The sequence below is a fragment of the Anarhichas minor genome, unplaced genomic scaffold, assembly GCF_050575085.1.
Source record: "Anarhichas minor isolate MPS153535 unplaced genomic scaffold, ASM5057508v1 ptg000074l, whole genome shotgun sequence".
Lineage (NCBI taxonomy): Eukaryota > Metazoa > Chordata > Actinopteri > Perciformes > Anarhichadidae > Anarhichas > Anarhichas minor.
Window position 1 is genome coordinate 2,138,160 of NW_027466520.1, and position 16,270 is coordinate 2,154,429.

The 16,270-nt window shown below is 41.4% G+C and overlaps 1 protein-coding gene across 1 annotated transcript in view; it reads left to right on the forward strand.

The window, feature by feature from the left end:
- Positions 1-16,270, forward strand: part of LOC142937401 (cadherin-18) — a 57,120-nt gene that overhangs the window by 14,604 nt on the left and 26,246 nt on the right. The window contains exons 3-5 of the mRNA XM_076080298.1: positions 4,492-4,611; positions 14,271-14,438; positions 15,599-15,786. Of these exons, the coding sequence (XP_075936413.1) occupies positions 4,492-4,611; positions 14,271-14,438; positions 15,599-15,786 (476 nt within the window). The remainder of the gene's footprint in view (positions 1-4,491; positions 4,612-14,270; positions 14,439-15,598; positions 15,787-16,270) is intronic.

Genomic DNA, 16,270 nt, shown 5'->3' on the forward strand with positions numbered 1-16,270 from the left:
TGACGCGTATACGTGAGCGTCCGTAGGGGATGCCGCTCTGTCATAGCAGGTGTATTTCTCAGGACCAAAGGAAGCTCAGGGTTGAGTGTGAAATTGTTTGGATGAGAGGTTCTCGAGAAAGCTGCAAGCAGCAAATACCGTGGGCCCGTTTACGAACAGGACCGTTTTTCTCTTCTGAACGGGCACTGCACTAGTGTGAAAAAAAAAAAATACCTCCAAAGAGAAAAATGAATAGAATCATCAGCTTCTTGCAGCGAGAAGATGGAAATGTGCAAAACTGATTAAATATGCTAACCCCAATAGACCTGTGGACGCCCTCTGTATAAACAGTCAATATCTCCCTGGTTGCCTTCATGAATATTCAGGAACAGACAGGCCTGACACACATACTACTTTGCCAGTCAGTATGTTGGTACCTAAATTGGATGTGTCAAGTACATGTCCTAATCTCTGCTGAGAGAGCTGCACTGCGCAGTATGTTCTGATGCTTGGTATTTGGACTCATATTTATTGGCACGTACTGATAAAGATGCTGTTGCTATTGTAAGACAACAAAAAAAGTCCACCATAAAATGCTCGTTAGATAAATCAGTTGCTGTAATCTTTATCTCTGAATGAGTGCATAATAAGGTGATGAGAATACACTCACAGCCCTGATCTGTGTATCGGCATCCTTCGTTTAGCCCTAACGAGACTACTCATTTCTAAAGTTTCAGCGCTCGCTGGAAACTTCATCATCTATTGCACAAAAAGAATCAATCACCATTGATGACCCAAGGGAGGAAATCAAGGACTGTGAAGGGGAAAATAATTAGCCCTTTTTTTGCCGCCCCCTCTTTTGCTCGTGCCCATTAAAGTAATTCCTCGTTGATTCGGCATCTGCGGCATCAAATCGGCTGTAACAATCAACTGTCCTCGCACTCCAAAGCACTAATCCCCCTAGCGTTCGTCAATACCGGCGCTCCCAAGTGCAGGAAGGGGCTGTCTGGGAGTGTGGCAACTAATTGGCCGTGATGTTCTTTTCTTCCTGTCTAAATTGATTGGCTGGGCAGGTGCCAGGTAGTCCGACGTTACCGTTTCATACCTCCGATTCAATGGTGCAATAATATTTTTTTAGAGTGCCAGATGAAAGGAGTATCATCTTCCAACTGCTGTATATCTCCCAGTTGAGATGTCTCTAAATGGACGTACTGGAGATGGTATCGCTTTCCTGTCGACCATTTCACTTCTGGGAAAATCACTGGTTAATAGTGGTTAGAAAACTCAGACAGATGTGACTGCTTGTTTAGATGAGTTATAATTAAATGAGTGTTATTGTAACCTCTGTTTGGAAATTGAGCCGAATAGCACACACATGTAAGCGTCAAACCCTTTTATAAACCAAACAAAATGCATTCAGGGTTGCATACTGAACTCGTACTTTTGATTTATTTTCAGCGTTCTGTCTCTCTAAGGTGTTGTTTCCGGTAAATGTTGCTATCCGTCATAAAACACAGATCAATTGTTGTTTTTGAATCAGTTTCCTTCCTGAAAAAACACACTTGGCTGTGTATTGTATTTGTTACCCCATTAAGGTGACATATTACTTCCACCCATTAAGTCTCAACAACATCTTGCTTTTTTTCATTTCATGTAAGTGGGGATGAAGGCAATAGCACAAGACCTCTGACTCACACTTAGGGAGGATGAAGGGAACCTTGTGGTTGTAATCCACCTTCAGACACCAACCTTGATCTTTTAAAAGTACATTAAGTCTTGCGTTCGCAGCAATGAGTCCAGCGAGGTCTGTAGATGTTGAAACCCAAAGGAGGTGATGAAAGTAGAGGTAAAAACGGGAAAACAGTACGTGACTGGGTTCATAATGGATAGGATGATCTGTATACGTTGAACTGAATACAAGTTTCACATTTTTTCTAGCATGGTGTATTTCTGATTATCCTCAACTTTGTTCCAGCCTATTTTTCATTCCCAGGGCGTCAAAAACCAACACTTTGTCACATCTGATATCATAGCTCAAGGCACCCTTTACTGCTATATGAGACGCACCGAGCTTCTAAGCAACAGTGCCAACCCATCCACATCATTCTTAGACGCTCAGAAAGAATTCTCAGAATTCTTGTACTTAACTTACGTAGTTATTTTAAGCCCAACCATGATGTTTTTCCTAAATGTATCGAAGTGTTTTTGTTTGAATTCACAATGTTGACCACGTGTTTGCGACTGGAGTGGAGCGTCGGCTGTTCTTACTGCGGGATGCCATTACTTACATTTTCTAAAAGAGCCGCCATTTTAAAAATAATCAAGGTGCAATGCAAAGCGGAGGATACTGTACATCTGAAACCGTCAATAGATGATGCTTCTCTGTCTTCAAAGCAGCCTCGCGTCCAACAATGTCATATATCCTTGAGGACTTCAGGACTTAACTATCAAAAATAATCCATTTTTTTCAATTTAGGGGTACCACCTGGAAAAGTGGTTTGGTTTTAAAGAGATAAAACCAACAACTGAAACAAAATCCTACACACTGGACCTTTAAGTGGGATGAGTCCTAGTTTTGAAAACTTGCTCAGCACTTACAGAGATTTACAGAGAGCACTTACAGACTCCTGCTTACAAGGCGGACTAAACAAGGCCTGTTGGTCCTGTTGGTTGTCCCTCTGTTAGAACCGTTAAGAGTAGCTGTATTGGTAAGTGTTTCTCACTCTCCAGGACACTTCTAACAGGACTAAAAAGCTACTGTGGAAACCTGACCTGTTGGTGAGTTTTACTGTGTTCGTGCAACTGATTTTTCAAAATGAATGTTCAGCAAACACGTGCACACTGACTCTTGAGTGTTCACTCTGTATCAGGAGTCAGACCTTTTAATGCTGCACTCGTTACCTTAATAGTTCCAGATACATAGTGAGACTCCAGCACTCGGGTTGAAGTGCATTGTGAACGATAGAAAGCACATTGTAGAGTCTTTTAAGAGTGCTTTATGCAACGATATGAATATGTGATCTGTGATGAAGTTATAAGACCATTCTGCAGTCAGATTCATCGCCATGCTATGTAGAAATATTAATCATACAAGGTCACAGATGAGCATTGTATTTACTCAAGCCATTAACACAGGTCAATTCAAGGTTCATCAATTAAATCATGTACTCACTAATATGTTTTCTTAGCCGGATGATTTGGAACAGCTTCCAAAGCCATTCCACGATTGATTGAGTCAAAATATTACGAGTGCAATTTGTGCAGCACGGCTGACAGACATTTAGAGTGCCCGAGCATACTGTGGAGAACACGGCTCATTATGGGTGGCATTTCACTCGCTCCTTCAGGTTTCCAAGAAAGAAAAACACTCACATCTGTTGGTTTAGTGGTTTTTCACTTGTATAATTGAGTTTTATTCCCAGAGGAAAAGAATAATGCAACTATCCACAAGATCTACAGGCCTTACTATGTATCATGTCATACTGTGATTCATACATATTCTCATGCATCATATAAGCTTGTAGTGCAATTGCAATGCACTCATCATGCAATTATGATGGGTTAATGAAGCCTGTAATGCTGTTTGAGCAACACTTCAACTGTTAAATTGAACCACAGTGGCTTTCACGCAGGATATTTTTAAATAACTGTTAATAATGACCTTCCCTCCAAGTTTTGATATCATTTGTCTTTGTTTTTGTCATCTTATACAATGAAAAATGCTTGAAAACTAAGTAGAGAGCTTGTACTCATATTCCCCATTCCCTAAGGTTTGACAGCTGAAAAATACAATGTGACGTGACTCACACCCAATGCAGTCTGCTTTTGTGCTGGTGAATAAGTGAATACACATTGAATTACATTATATATACAATTAATTTATCATATTGTTTCTGACTTATTTTGTGTTTACATAATGGCAACCTGTTAACTTGGTGGCTAACCACAATATCTGCCCAGATAACTTCAACTTCATTTGTTTAGAGAGGTTTTCTGCAGTTGGCAACATATCATGAAATATTGTGTTAGTATTTTCTCCAGCTAAATCAGAATGTTTGTTAGTTTGCTAGTTTGCTAGCTGTTTCTTTGGGTTAAATGAGGTGTTCCTCTAAAGGCTACAACCCAGCATTTAAGCATCTCTCTCTTTGTAGTCCTGTGTGCTCATGAACCATTTTTCCTTCGGCCGAGGGGGTGAACGAGAGTCTCGTTAAAAGAGAGTCTGGAGCAGCAGCTCTCGGATGTTAACTGGCTCTCGAGCAGAACTGTGCATTCACCATACTTAAGCAACGTTTCGAATTCAGTCCTGCTTGCGAATCCAGTTAACCGCTAAGAGTTGTTTGATTGGTTCGTGAATCTAAACATCACTTCTAAAAAGGTACCAGACATGGTTGCGAGTTGATTTTCAGCACAGAGCCAACAACTCACATCAAAACGCTTCCGTTAACATTTGTAAACCTGTACAAGAGACAGGAAATACCAGGAAATAATCTTGCTGTGTTCTCTTTTTTTTAGGCACTTCTGTGTTGCAAATCACAGCATCTGATGCAGACGACCCCACCTATGGAAACAGTGCCAGAATAGTCTACAGTATTCTACAAGGACAGCCATATTTCTCCGTCGACCCCAAAACAGGTGTGGTATTGCTGCATGCTTGGGTGCGCATGCTATTTCAAGCCTGGTAACTATAACAACAAATGGATGTCATAACTTAGTTATAATCTCTGTTGTTGATCTCCTAAAGAGATGCGTATGTCACGCAGTGAAATATGTGCACCGTGCTCCTCTTTCTGTGAATCTCCTGTTCTGTTATTGCAGCACGTCTGACGCCATAAAAGCTAAAGCATCCACAGTAGAGTTATGGACTACTTGCACGACTGCTATATTGTTGAACACGCAAACCGCTCTTTGTGGGCCATAACTAACTCCTCGGGGGTCAAAGAAGACATTTGTAGAGATGCCTTCAGAAAGCCATTGTTTGCAACCTTTTTAAAAGGAGGGAAAAAAAAAAAACGGCTGCAGTGCTCAGTGTTTTAAAATTCCATCCTTTGTCTGAAAGGCTGGAATCTATGAAATCTTTATAAACCCTCTAAAGTGCGAGACATATAACTTTTATATGATGTGAAAAGTGTGTTGTGAGTGTGTGCGTGTCTGTTTATTTCGGATCCCTCTTTGTCTTCCAAACGAGTGCGTGCGTGCACGTTTGTATCTGAAGTCTTGCTGCTGCTGCTGCTGGTTAAACTGAACAACGATCCACTTGTTCCAGACTGCAATGAATCAATTCATACAACTACTGGCCCCTTTGAGACTATACCGCCCATGTAAAACATGAATTCTTTGCTGAATGAGCAACACAAATGAATTGCTGAATATTTTGACTTCACCTCGAGGGAAAACGGCGGTGCGGTGGGGATTGATGGAGCAATTTCACAGCGGCGTCGTGAGGCAGAAGCAATGCCAACTTTTTGAATGAAAACCGGGCTCTCTCACAACAGCTCATACATTGTTCCGTCAAATATTTCAGCTGAAATCTATTTTATATCACGTTTTGACTGTAAAAATGATTATCCTGCGGTAATTTCCTCTCCATTTCCCATATGTACTGGGCTGTTGGACACATCAGATGGCTTGTTTTGCTCGAGCTGACTCGGCATCTTGTCTGCATTGTAATTCAGCGCGGGGCGTGCAGAGGAGTAGGAGGGTGATCGAAAGGCCTAGCCAGCTGCACTCTCTGCAGCACATGTATTCATTTATACAAGTCGTCGGTTGTTTTTGCCGCTGGCAATCCACCCTCCTCCCTTAAATTAGGACAAGGAACTCCAGCGGTCAGTGGGAAATGTGCACATGGTGGAAGCTGCACTCGCATGTGATCTGTAATATGCTAAGCCCGAGTCTTAGAGTAGTTGTGTTGGCATGCTGCCACGTTTGAGTGCCACACTGGGGAGCCGAAGCTGCTCCTGCACATGTCTCACAGCGCTCCCACCTCCTTATATCCACATGTACCTGGCTCCCACCTCGATTAAACTGAAAAGACATCATCTTGGGGAATTCATATATTATTAGCAGGATTAAACACAGACGACAGATGCATGCAAACACACACACACGGACAAACCCACCTCTTTTCATTTGACCTTGGTCTGGTGGCCTGTGACAGATTTGTACAAGACCCACGAGGTAGAAGGAGAAATCGTTTAAGGACAGAGGGTAATGATAGCAGTTGGCCTGCACATATGGTGCTGAAGAAATCCCCAAAGGACCATCTCAGGCTTGAACCAAATCCTCAGCAAGCCACAAAGTGAACAATTTTACCTTTTTCTTCCCCCTGGCTTAGTGGGTTTTGATAACATCATCTCATACCTACCAGCAACTGAAATGGCCGAGAAATGGCCGAGACACAGTTACAGAAGATCTCCCTTTTCAACCTTAACAGGACTTATTAAACGCCTACTTATGCAAGATCCATATCATTTGGTCTAAGGTTATTATTAGATAGTGAAGACTTGCAATATGATAAACCGTGTTCATCAAGACAAAAGCTGCGAAATATCATCATTATATTTTGCGAAGCACTTTGTATCGCTACACGATACATCGTTTCAGCATCGACATTGCGATGTGCACATGTGCAATAGTCACATTGCAGGACGTGCAATGTTGGCAAATAACTCAAACAGATAATGCTTTTTTGCTGCTTGACACGAAAGGAAAACTCGCACGGTTCTCATTTTCAACAGCTATTATTAAAGTCCTGGGCGAGTCGCTGGATGGTGGTTTAGGCTCTGCATCTCCTTCTCCACAGCTCTTCTCCATGTGTTTCTTGGTCGGCCTCTTTTTCTTTTCCCTTCTGGTGTCCAATGTAATATCAGCAGGTTCTTTTCTCAACACATGTCCTATCCATCTCCATCTCCTTCTTCTCTTGTTGCTATTTGTTCATACAGTTCTTCATTTGAAATGGCGTTTGGCCTGAAAGTGTGAAGTATTCGCCTTAAACTCTTGGTGTGGAGGGTTGATAGTCTGTCGAGATCTTGTGTGGATAAAACACAGCTCTGATACAATTTGAGTTTGGTCTTGATGGTGTCCTGCTGTGATACAATATATGTTATTTAGTACTTTGAAAGCATTCCTTGCCTTATTAAGACGGTTCTTGATGTTGTTATCTGTGCCCCCATTGTGTCTGACAGCGCTGCCCAAATATGTGAACTCGTCAGTTTTGGGGAGATCTTCTCCGTTGACCTGAATTGCTGAGGGATTTTGAATGTTCAGAGTCATCACTTCTGTTTTCTTTTTGCTGATCTTCAGGCCAATCCTCTGAACAAAACCACTGATCACTGATTATTAAAGCCTAGTTTCATATAATGAACCATATACATGTTTACAGCTCTCAGCGGGTGGGGTCCGGGTCTGACCCCTGTCCCACATTGATGCTTTTTACAAATAAAATGCAGCCCTAAAGCACATAGTTTGCGCATCATCTCACACCAATATTCAACCAAACCAAAGGCAAATTATATTAGACATTCCGAATTTAAAGTTGGATAACGAAGGCAGACATGCTAATTGCTCAGTGCAAAAATAACTGAGTTCATACTTCCTAACTGACTAATTAACTCGGAGAGCAGCATTAAGGTGGCTTCTCGTCTCCGCTGGAAATGAGATTCAATCATGGATGTAAAATTGTAATTGATGCATCTAAGGTGGTGTCATGCCGCATGCAAACAAGGAGAGATAGGGATTTCGGATTAGATTTACTTGGCTGAAGAAATAAATGAGCATGACACAGACTTTGTAAATACAGAAATGTAACTGATAATGATGGAAGGCCTGAGGGGGGAGATGTGGGCAGAAGAACACAAATGTGTCAGCTTTGCACTGCGTTATAATAATTTGACATTATTCGCAGTTCTTTTTCATGAATAATCTCTTCCAAACTGTAAATAGAATGACAGAGTTGTCTGCAAGTATGTGTGATTGACATTTGGATAGCTAATGGCAATATGAGGTGCAATTCCAATGATTCACTGTGTCACTACACATTATGTGGTGCTGGGAGAGATTTACACTTCTATCTTAACCGCTCCAGTGTACCAGTGGTGAGTGTGGCTGGCCACTGGTCTTGTTCATTGAATTAATGAAAAAGTAATTTATTCATGAAGAGAGTAAGTAAAAAAGAACAAATGCCAAAATATAAGGCTGAGGAAAAAAACTCTGCATTTAAATGAAGTAGCTGTTTACTATGTCACGATTTATTTACTAAACCAATATTCCAGCAATGAGCGTTAAGTGTGTTTGATCTATCAAAGCAATTAGATCATTAAATCATAAACAGTATGTACGCCACACAATGTAGACGTAAATATTACGCTCAAAAATGTCAAAAAACACCAACACAAACCTCTTAAATCAAGGGTAGATTTGTGCAAATGTATAATAAGATGGTGTCTATAGCATTATAAGCACAGCTATGTTATTTAGAGGTGTGTCTACATTAATCACATGTTTACTTGTGAAGCACAGAGACTCTGCAGGCTTCCAGTCCGACTGCACGCTACAGCTACTGATGATCACACATTCAAAAAGAGTGGAGACCTTAATCAGTGAACCAGGTGCAGTGTTTGTGGCAGGAGTGGAAACTTCCAGACGCATACTTCAATACCATTTGCTCCCCCTTTCTACCTGGAGTTACTGCATATGGAGGCAGCCGCTTGGTCCAGTTTTATTTATATTCATCACCAATAAATGGATTTAGAGGAAGACATTTGGGGAAATAAGGTTATTCATTCTGTTGCCAAGAGCTCGATGAGAAGATTGAGAACCCTCTCATGTTTGTATGCTCGATACGAAGCTAGAGCCAGCAGGTGATTAGCGTAGTGTAGCAGAACGACCGGAAACAGGTGGAAACAGCTGGCTTTGCTCTGTCCAAAGGCTAAAACAAATGTCTGCCAGCAAAGTGAATAGGTGGATGTCCCAAAATGTCAAACTGTTCCGTTACATCGTTAACATGTGTTGCATTTTGCAAAGAAGCTAGATGTCGAATGAGGTTTGCTACAGGAGGGAGTTTCCAAGAACAGCAACCCGTTCTCCCAACTCCCAACATCATCAATAACCGCAGCTTGGTCGGTGCCCCTCGGCGTCCGATACCGATCCACGGAGGCGCCCTTTAGCATCTGTATGTGACGCACCAGGCTTTCAACTAACTCCATGCACCTCATTATTAGACACTCAGAGCAAGTGACATGACACAACATGCGCGATAGTCTGTTTTGGCCAGTTGGGTTGGGTGGTCGATGGGACAAACAAACACTGGACTTATAACCCGAAGGCGCTGCTTACGTCAGTTAATAGTAATGTGACTGATTAGTCCCATTGTTGCATGAACATAACTTCCTTCGAAAAGTTACTTTGCATGAAAAGGGCATCTATTGAAGCTTTGTCCCTGATCCAACATCCAACTGTTGCTAGAGGGGTACCTTTTTGAAGCTTGAAGCTAGTTTGAAGCTTAGGGCCGCTGACCCAGCCGTGGTATTTGACGAGTCTGCAGTGAGAACGTGTTGACAACAGCTACAAATCCTGACAAGTTATCCTTTAAGAAGGACCCTGAACACCCTACCTGCTGCTTGTGCTGTGACTTGTCTGGGGATTTTGGTCAATAACAAGAGCGGATACACAAGGACAACGGGGTATTAGACAGACTGACTGAACCTCTGTCTGCTCACTGAGTGTAAATCCCACAGTATAACAGTTACACATGGTGGCTGGATGTACATTTGACAGGTTCACTTTTTAATAGCGCTTACATTTTTTTTGTCTGACAGCTCTTACAATATTAACTAGTTAGCTAAGTGACATGCTAACTGTGTTATGAGCATCCGCTGCAATGGATTAACTTGATCACATGGTTTGCAAATCTCAAAACTGCAAGCCGGCAGTTATAATAAGCACCTTCCATATCTCAGCAAAAGTACACCTTAGACTGGCTGCATTTATCCTTTTTATTGTCGGGTCGTAACTCCTGTCTTTCCCATCACTACCGTGCATCTGTCACTTGCCCGCAGAGACATTAGGGTTTTCCCTCTCGAGTCTCATCGTCGAATGCTCTCACCAACCCCACCTCGCACCGGCACTGGCTCACACACAAAGACACGCGACACCGCAGAACCCCTAAGTCCCTTTTGCATTCTAAATAGGCTAATTTCTCTGCTGATCTGGGATTTTGGAGTGTTCGAGTTTATTGAAGGAGCTGACACAGATCAAGACATTTGTGGTTCATGGATTAAGCCTTACCTCTGGTATAAATCAAGGAATACAGTGCCACTTTTGCAATCAGTGTAGACTCTTGAGCAGACCAACCAATTATTCTCGATCAGATATGTACTCCGATACATAAGTAAAAAGAAGAGGTTTCCTGTTATGATTTCTGAGATTTTTATAGCTGCTGTTGTTCGTGTTATCTACTATTTCTCCAGGAATGCTGTCAGAGTGCAGGGCACGCAGGGATAACATCGTATTGGATGAGCCAAAAAAGATTCCTGAAGCTGGAGATTGAAGAGTGCTTGAGTAATCTCCTATAATCCTTTTTGTTCACCCAGGAGATTGTCCTCCTTTAGAAGTTTGCAGCCAGACAAAGAGGTGGATCGCGCGATGGTATCAACTCTAATAGACTGGGGAGGTTGAGGAAAAGGCTAGCCACCTCACTGTGTCAAATGGGCCCAGGTTCAAGGAAGTCAGCTCTTTCTCAATTATTTTCTAAATGAACTCACAAGCTCCATAGAGATTTAGCGAAGACTATCTGAGGTATTACGGTTCAGAAGTGGTCAGGAAAGGTAGTTCAGGGGTGTGATCCTCATGTCAAAGTACTGGCATACCTCTCAGATACCAAAGAATACCCTTGTGGCATTTTCTATAGTGTTAAAGAATTTAATTCAAGACTGAATGCAGTTCAGTGATCAGTTCAGTGATGAGTTTGTCATGTAGCTGCATTGCATGAGCTGTGAATGTGTTACTCACAAATCTCTCCTCCTGTTGAGTGCTTGCTTCTGTTTTCTTTATTTGTCTGAAACAGCAGAGCTTCTCATTTGGTTGTTTGACGACAAATGATTGACAGGAGATCATCCCCATTGGTGTGGGCAACAGTAGAATTCCCAGAGCCCAGAGAAGAAGACCTCATACTTTTAGTGTGTGCTCATCGTTCCTAAATCTGGCGCAGTGAAATATTGCTCAGGAGCGCTGCGCCTTCACGAGTAAAGGCGTAATAAGAGACTCGAAAGGTCAGATCATCTGTCTTCCTGTTGTTTAATGGAAAGTGTGGCCACTCGCCAAGGTCTGGTGTGTCTCAAGGACCCCAGGTTAAGTAATGCTAAGACTCCAGTTAATAACAGAGGGCTTCAAATAGAGTCTGCAGAGCTCGCATCATTACAGGGAAGTGGCTGCGAGCACTTTGATTAGTTTAAAAACCACGGAAAGAAGGGGATCCATGCTGAGAGCTGACATTTAAGACATTTAAAAACAAGAAATAACAGCTTGGCTCAAAAAAAAAAGAGAAGTTCTTGGGCTCTGTTTCCTGGAACTGTTTTAATACATATGTGGATTTTTTGCAGTGAAAATCTCTATGACAGTACATGTTTTATTATTGTCTCATCACATTTAGATTTTTATTTGTGATAAGGCAGTTTTGTAGGGTCCAATAAAAGCTTTTGGGATGACCCAATCAAGTACTCTTCTCCCTCGATCCCGATCAGGGTCATGTAATGTTGAGTATCTGCCGATGCTCCTGACTCGATACTTGTATTTTCCTAAATAATACAGCTGCAGAGTGCACACTTCAAGAACATTGAAGTTATTCAAATCAATCCAATGCATGTGCTTAACAACTGAATAGCTCTGCATTGCATTAATCTGTTCCGTCAACTCAGTCCGAGTTCAGACAGATGATGTCATGTTCTCGTTAGCATTTGAAAGGCAGAATGTACCAAAGTATTATTCGCCGTCAACGCACACGTCAGTCCTCTCCCATTTAATTAAGCTAATCACTCAACGAGAACTAGAGTTACAATATATAATCACTATCATTACTTTTCAAGGAAGAACCGATATGAATGCTGTGAAATATATTTTTGATATCGTGTCAGAGAAGAATCTACCTGGCAGTCAAAGTAAATGAATTTGCTTTGATGTCTCCTGGAATAAAGCCCTGCGACACATTAGTGTCTGCGTAGCTTGCTGCCCCACTTAACGGTTGTTCTTTTGCAAGCAGAACTAAGACGCATTAAATCACACCACACGAGGAGTAGACGCTATCAGAGCTGCTGCACAAAACGCACTGAATCACCACAATATGTTTGAAAGTACCTCACAAAGAAAGTGGCTTAATCTTGTTTTGCTTTATCTCCCAACATCCAACAATTCGCACATCTGTGTAGCCTTAAAGAGGAATCTGAGGACGTGCAGTATACTGATGTCATACATTGAAAACCCCTTTTTTTTTAACCGGCAGATTCTGTCTATTTTTTATGGAAAAGAAGTCGACAAGCATCAGCCACTAGAGGAATATGAACAAGAGGAATCGATAAGTTAGAGTTTAACCACACCACTGTGGATGCAGAAGTGGAGAGTCTATTCACAACTCATTCATGAGAGCGCCATCACCATCTCAGGGTCATTTTGTAAAGGTTACATTGTGAAGATTACGAAATAATCGGACAGTAGGTCACCTCTCAAATGCAAATTTCACCGGAACTTTAACTCCTACAACAACTTCTGCTCATATAACTGTTCTTTTATTTATATTGCCTGTGATAGTTAGATTTTACTATTTCATTCTGGTCTATGAAGCTTTATCATAATTCCCTTTTTTGTTGATTTGCTGCTGATCGGTTCAGGTTCACAAGTCTACGGGACCTCAGCAGCAGCAGCTCAGTGTGACAGATGATGTGTGACCTAAGATCCCCTGGATCTTAATACCGTTGGCTGCCTTGCTCCTTGACCCACTTTTAATGATTTTTCTGCCTTAGTCCAGTGGATTAATTCTGTCTAGAGAGCCTTGAACAAACAAAGAGGAAATGTACCTATTGTATAATGCAGCTATAGGTGACTCTTTGGTAAAATTAGGAAATCATGAAACTGCATTAATTCACTCAAAAATGTTTTTTTCATTCTGTGAAATTCAAGTTTTAAGGTTTAAACTGGGAACCGAGCACTGACAGAATATTTGGTATGAATGATAATTGTCATCTGAGTCGGTTAACGATGTAGTTCAAATGCATTTTTGCTGTTGTGATTTCCACTCCCAACATGAAGCAACAGAAATCCATTTACTGTCGTGATCAACATCGTCCCTTTTCCTGCCAGGTCTCACTGCTCCCTGTCAGCCACTATGTATTATTGAAGGGTTCACAAGTACAATGGTTGCCGGGGGGGTCTTGTCTCTAGGGAAAAGCGAGATGTCCGAGGAACACTGATGTTTCTGGTAGAACATATTAAATCAGGCCCCATGTGGTGATGTGGTTTCAGGAGCTAAGATGGCAAATTAACCCTCCAGCACAGATATAGACACAAACGGAAAACTAACACAGACAGACGTGATAAGACTCCACACAAAGACACACACACACAGACAAAAAATGTGTGCAATACATGCATTATATTCTATAAATCACCTACACAAACAAAATACTCCGCATGACTTTTTGGCTTATTTCTGTTGTTGCAATTTACCTGTGTACAGAATCTCTCTGTAGCGGGCAGAGGGGCAGTCATATATCACTGAGTTAGCATTGTGAAAGTTCATGGTTGCGTTTGCTCCGTTATTGTTGTAATGAACGTGATCGAGGTTGTGCCTTAGAAAGTTGCATTCTGCCCCGATCCAAGGTTGCATAGTCATTTCCAATGTAATGAAAAGTGAGGAAGGACTAACCTTCACAATAAAAGAAGCACAGTTTCATGGTGTTAGTCTTTAAAGGAAAGTGTGATACGGTGCTGTACCGGTAGTCCATAACTGAAAGAATATACTAGGACAATGATTGTAACATCTTGACAATAGCAACAGTGGTATCTTCACTCTCTCAACAGTGATCTCTTTTTGCGTTGTCATCCCGAAATTGATTTTTATTTTCGTCCGTTTTACTTTGCCAGTGTTGTTTTTATTCTCAAAATACCCAACTATATATATTCTGTGGTGGCACATGTATCTTTATGAGTTGGTGTTAACTGCAACCTGATTATTAAAATGTCCGGTGCCATTGGAGAGCTCATCCGTCCCTATTTTAGCTCAAATGTGTTTCTCTCCATCTGTTCAGGAATCATCAGGACTGCCTTATCTGAAATGGACCGGGAAGCCAGAGAACACTACACCGTTGTTATCCAAGCCAAAGACATGGCGGGCCAGGTCGGAGGCCTCTCCGGCTCCACCACCATCAACATCACTCTGACAGACGTCAACGACAACCCGCCCATGTTTCCCCAAAGTGCGTATTCATTGTTACCTGAAAACAACAAACAAAAAGCAGGACAAACTTTATTATTTTGCAGAACAATCAGTAGAAAACCACAGTTAAGTGAATAATGATTAGGTTGGCAAGACGCTAAATTGTCTTTGGCCATAGCTTCTTTTTGGAAACTCTACCGCAAACTAGCCACAAGGCTAATATAGCAAAATAACCAATGGTAAAGTTAATGTGTTACTATGAACCTACATATACAGTATATACACAACTTATGTTACATTAAATGGAGTAGCTTTGGTGGGAAATTGGAAAAACATTTTAAGCAGAGGACCTCCATTACAGAGGCCTGAGGCAGAACCTGAACAGCAAGAGTTGTGTGTTGTATTTCCCTTGTGAAAGTGGACGAGAAGACATGCTATTTTTAAAATCACTCACGCGATACATCTGCACACAAGACAACCAGATTATTGCTGTTTTTGCTGCTTGAATGAAAATAAGAAACATCAACTGTTCAGTATTTGCAGGGACAAGATTCCTTTAATTATAATTTATTCATGCGTGCAACGATTAACCATATATCAATCCAAGAGGGTCTTAGAGAGCAGATCATGGATTATTGAAGCTTCCCCTCATAGACCTCTTTAGCATTCCTCACTGTGATGTATTATACTTCATTACTGTGTCACTCAGTAGTCTAATATTGCAGTTAAATGTTTCCATAATTAGCTGTATTAGACTAGCATTTATCAAAACCCTTTGTTTTGCAGTCTGAATTTCCTCCATTTTAATAATGAATATAAGTAATGATAAAGTTGTGATATGTTGTCTTTGAAAGTGCCCCATCAAGCACAATCACCCAGGACTTGGAGATTTTCATTTTGTGCTGCAGTGAAGACCATCAACATTGTCTGAATTATCATCCACGATGATCCACTCTATTGCAGTACGACAGCATGCACCTCTGTTTAGCATTTAATGTCATTTGAGGCACTGCAGACTATCTGTAATGACATTCCCTCAGGAACAAATGGTGACAGAATCAAACTGCTTAGCTAAGCCCTGTTAGAAGGACATTCAGACAATGATGTGGGGCTAGTCAGCTTCTGTTTTTAAATATATATATATATCTTTTTATTTTTTTTCCCATCTCTAAATGGGTACGCATTAATGTTTATCCACAGAAAATTACCAGCTGTACGTCCCTGAATCAGCTCAAGTAGGGAAACCGGTGGGGAAGATCAAAGCCAATGATGAGGACCTTGGCATCAATGCAGACATCAAGTACAACATCATTAACTCAGAGGGGGCCAACACGTTCTCCATAGCCACGGAAAGGGACACGAGAGAGGGCATCATCAGCCTCAAAAAGGTAAGAACATGATTCCTGCGACACAGAAATGTGAACCCTCTGGAAAATATATGAAGAAAGAGCCCTGTGTAGCAGTCTTACTTTAACACTGACTTAAAGGGGACATATCACACTAATTTCCAGGTTCATACTTGTATTTTGGGTTTTAATTAGAGCATGTTTACATGCTTTGATGTTCAAAAAACACATTCTTTTTCTTATACTGTTTGCCTGAATATACCTGCATTCACGCTCTGTCGGAAAGGCTCCGTTTTAATGCCTGTCTCTTTAAGACCTTAAACCTTCCTGAAACAAGCCCAGTCTACTCTGATTGGCTTCCGGGAAAATATGGTGTACCTTTGCAAAGGTTGTCTTTTTGCAGTTTGTGGGTTTGTGGGCACTGAGGATACCCAACTGTATGTGCGCAAGAAAAAAAAGTGTGTTCCATGATATTCCCCCTTTAAAAGGTGTATTCTGGAGAGTTTTTGACCATAAGTGCTACCAT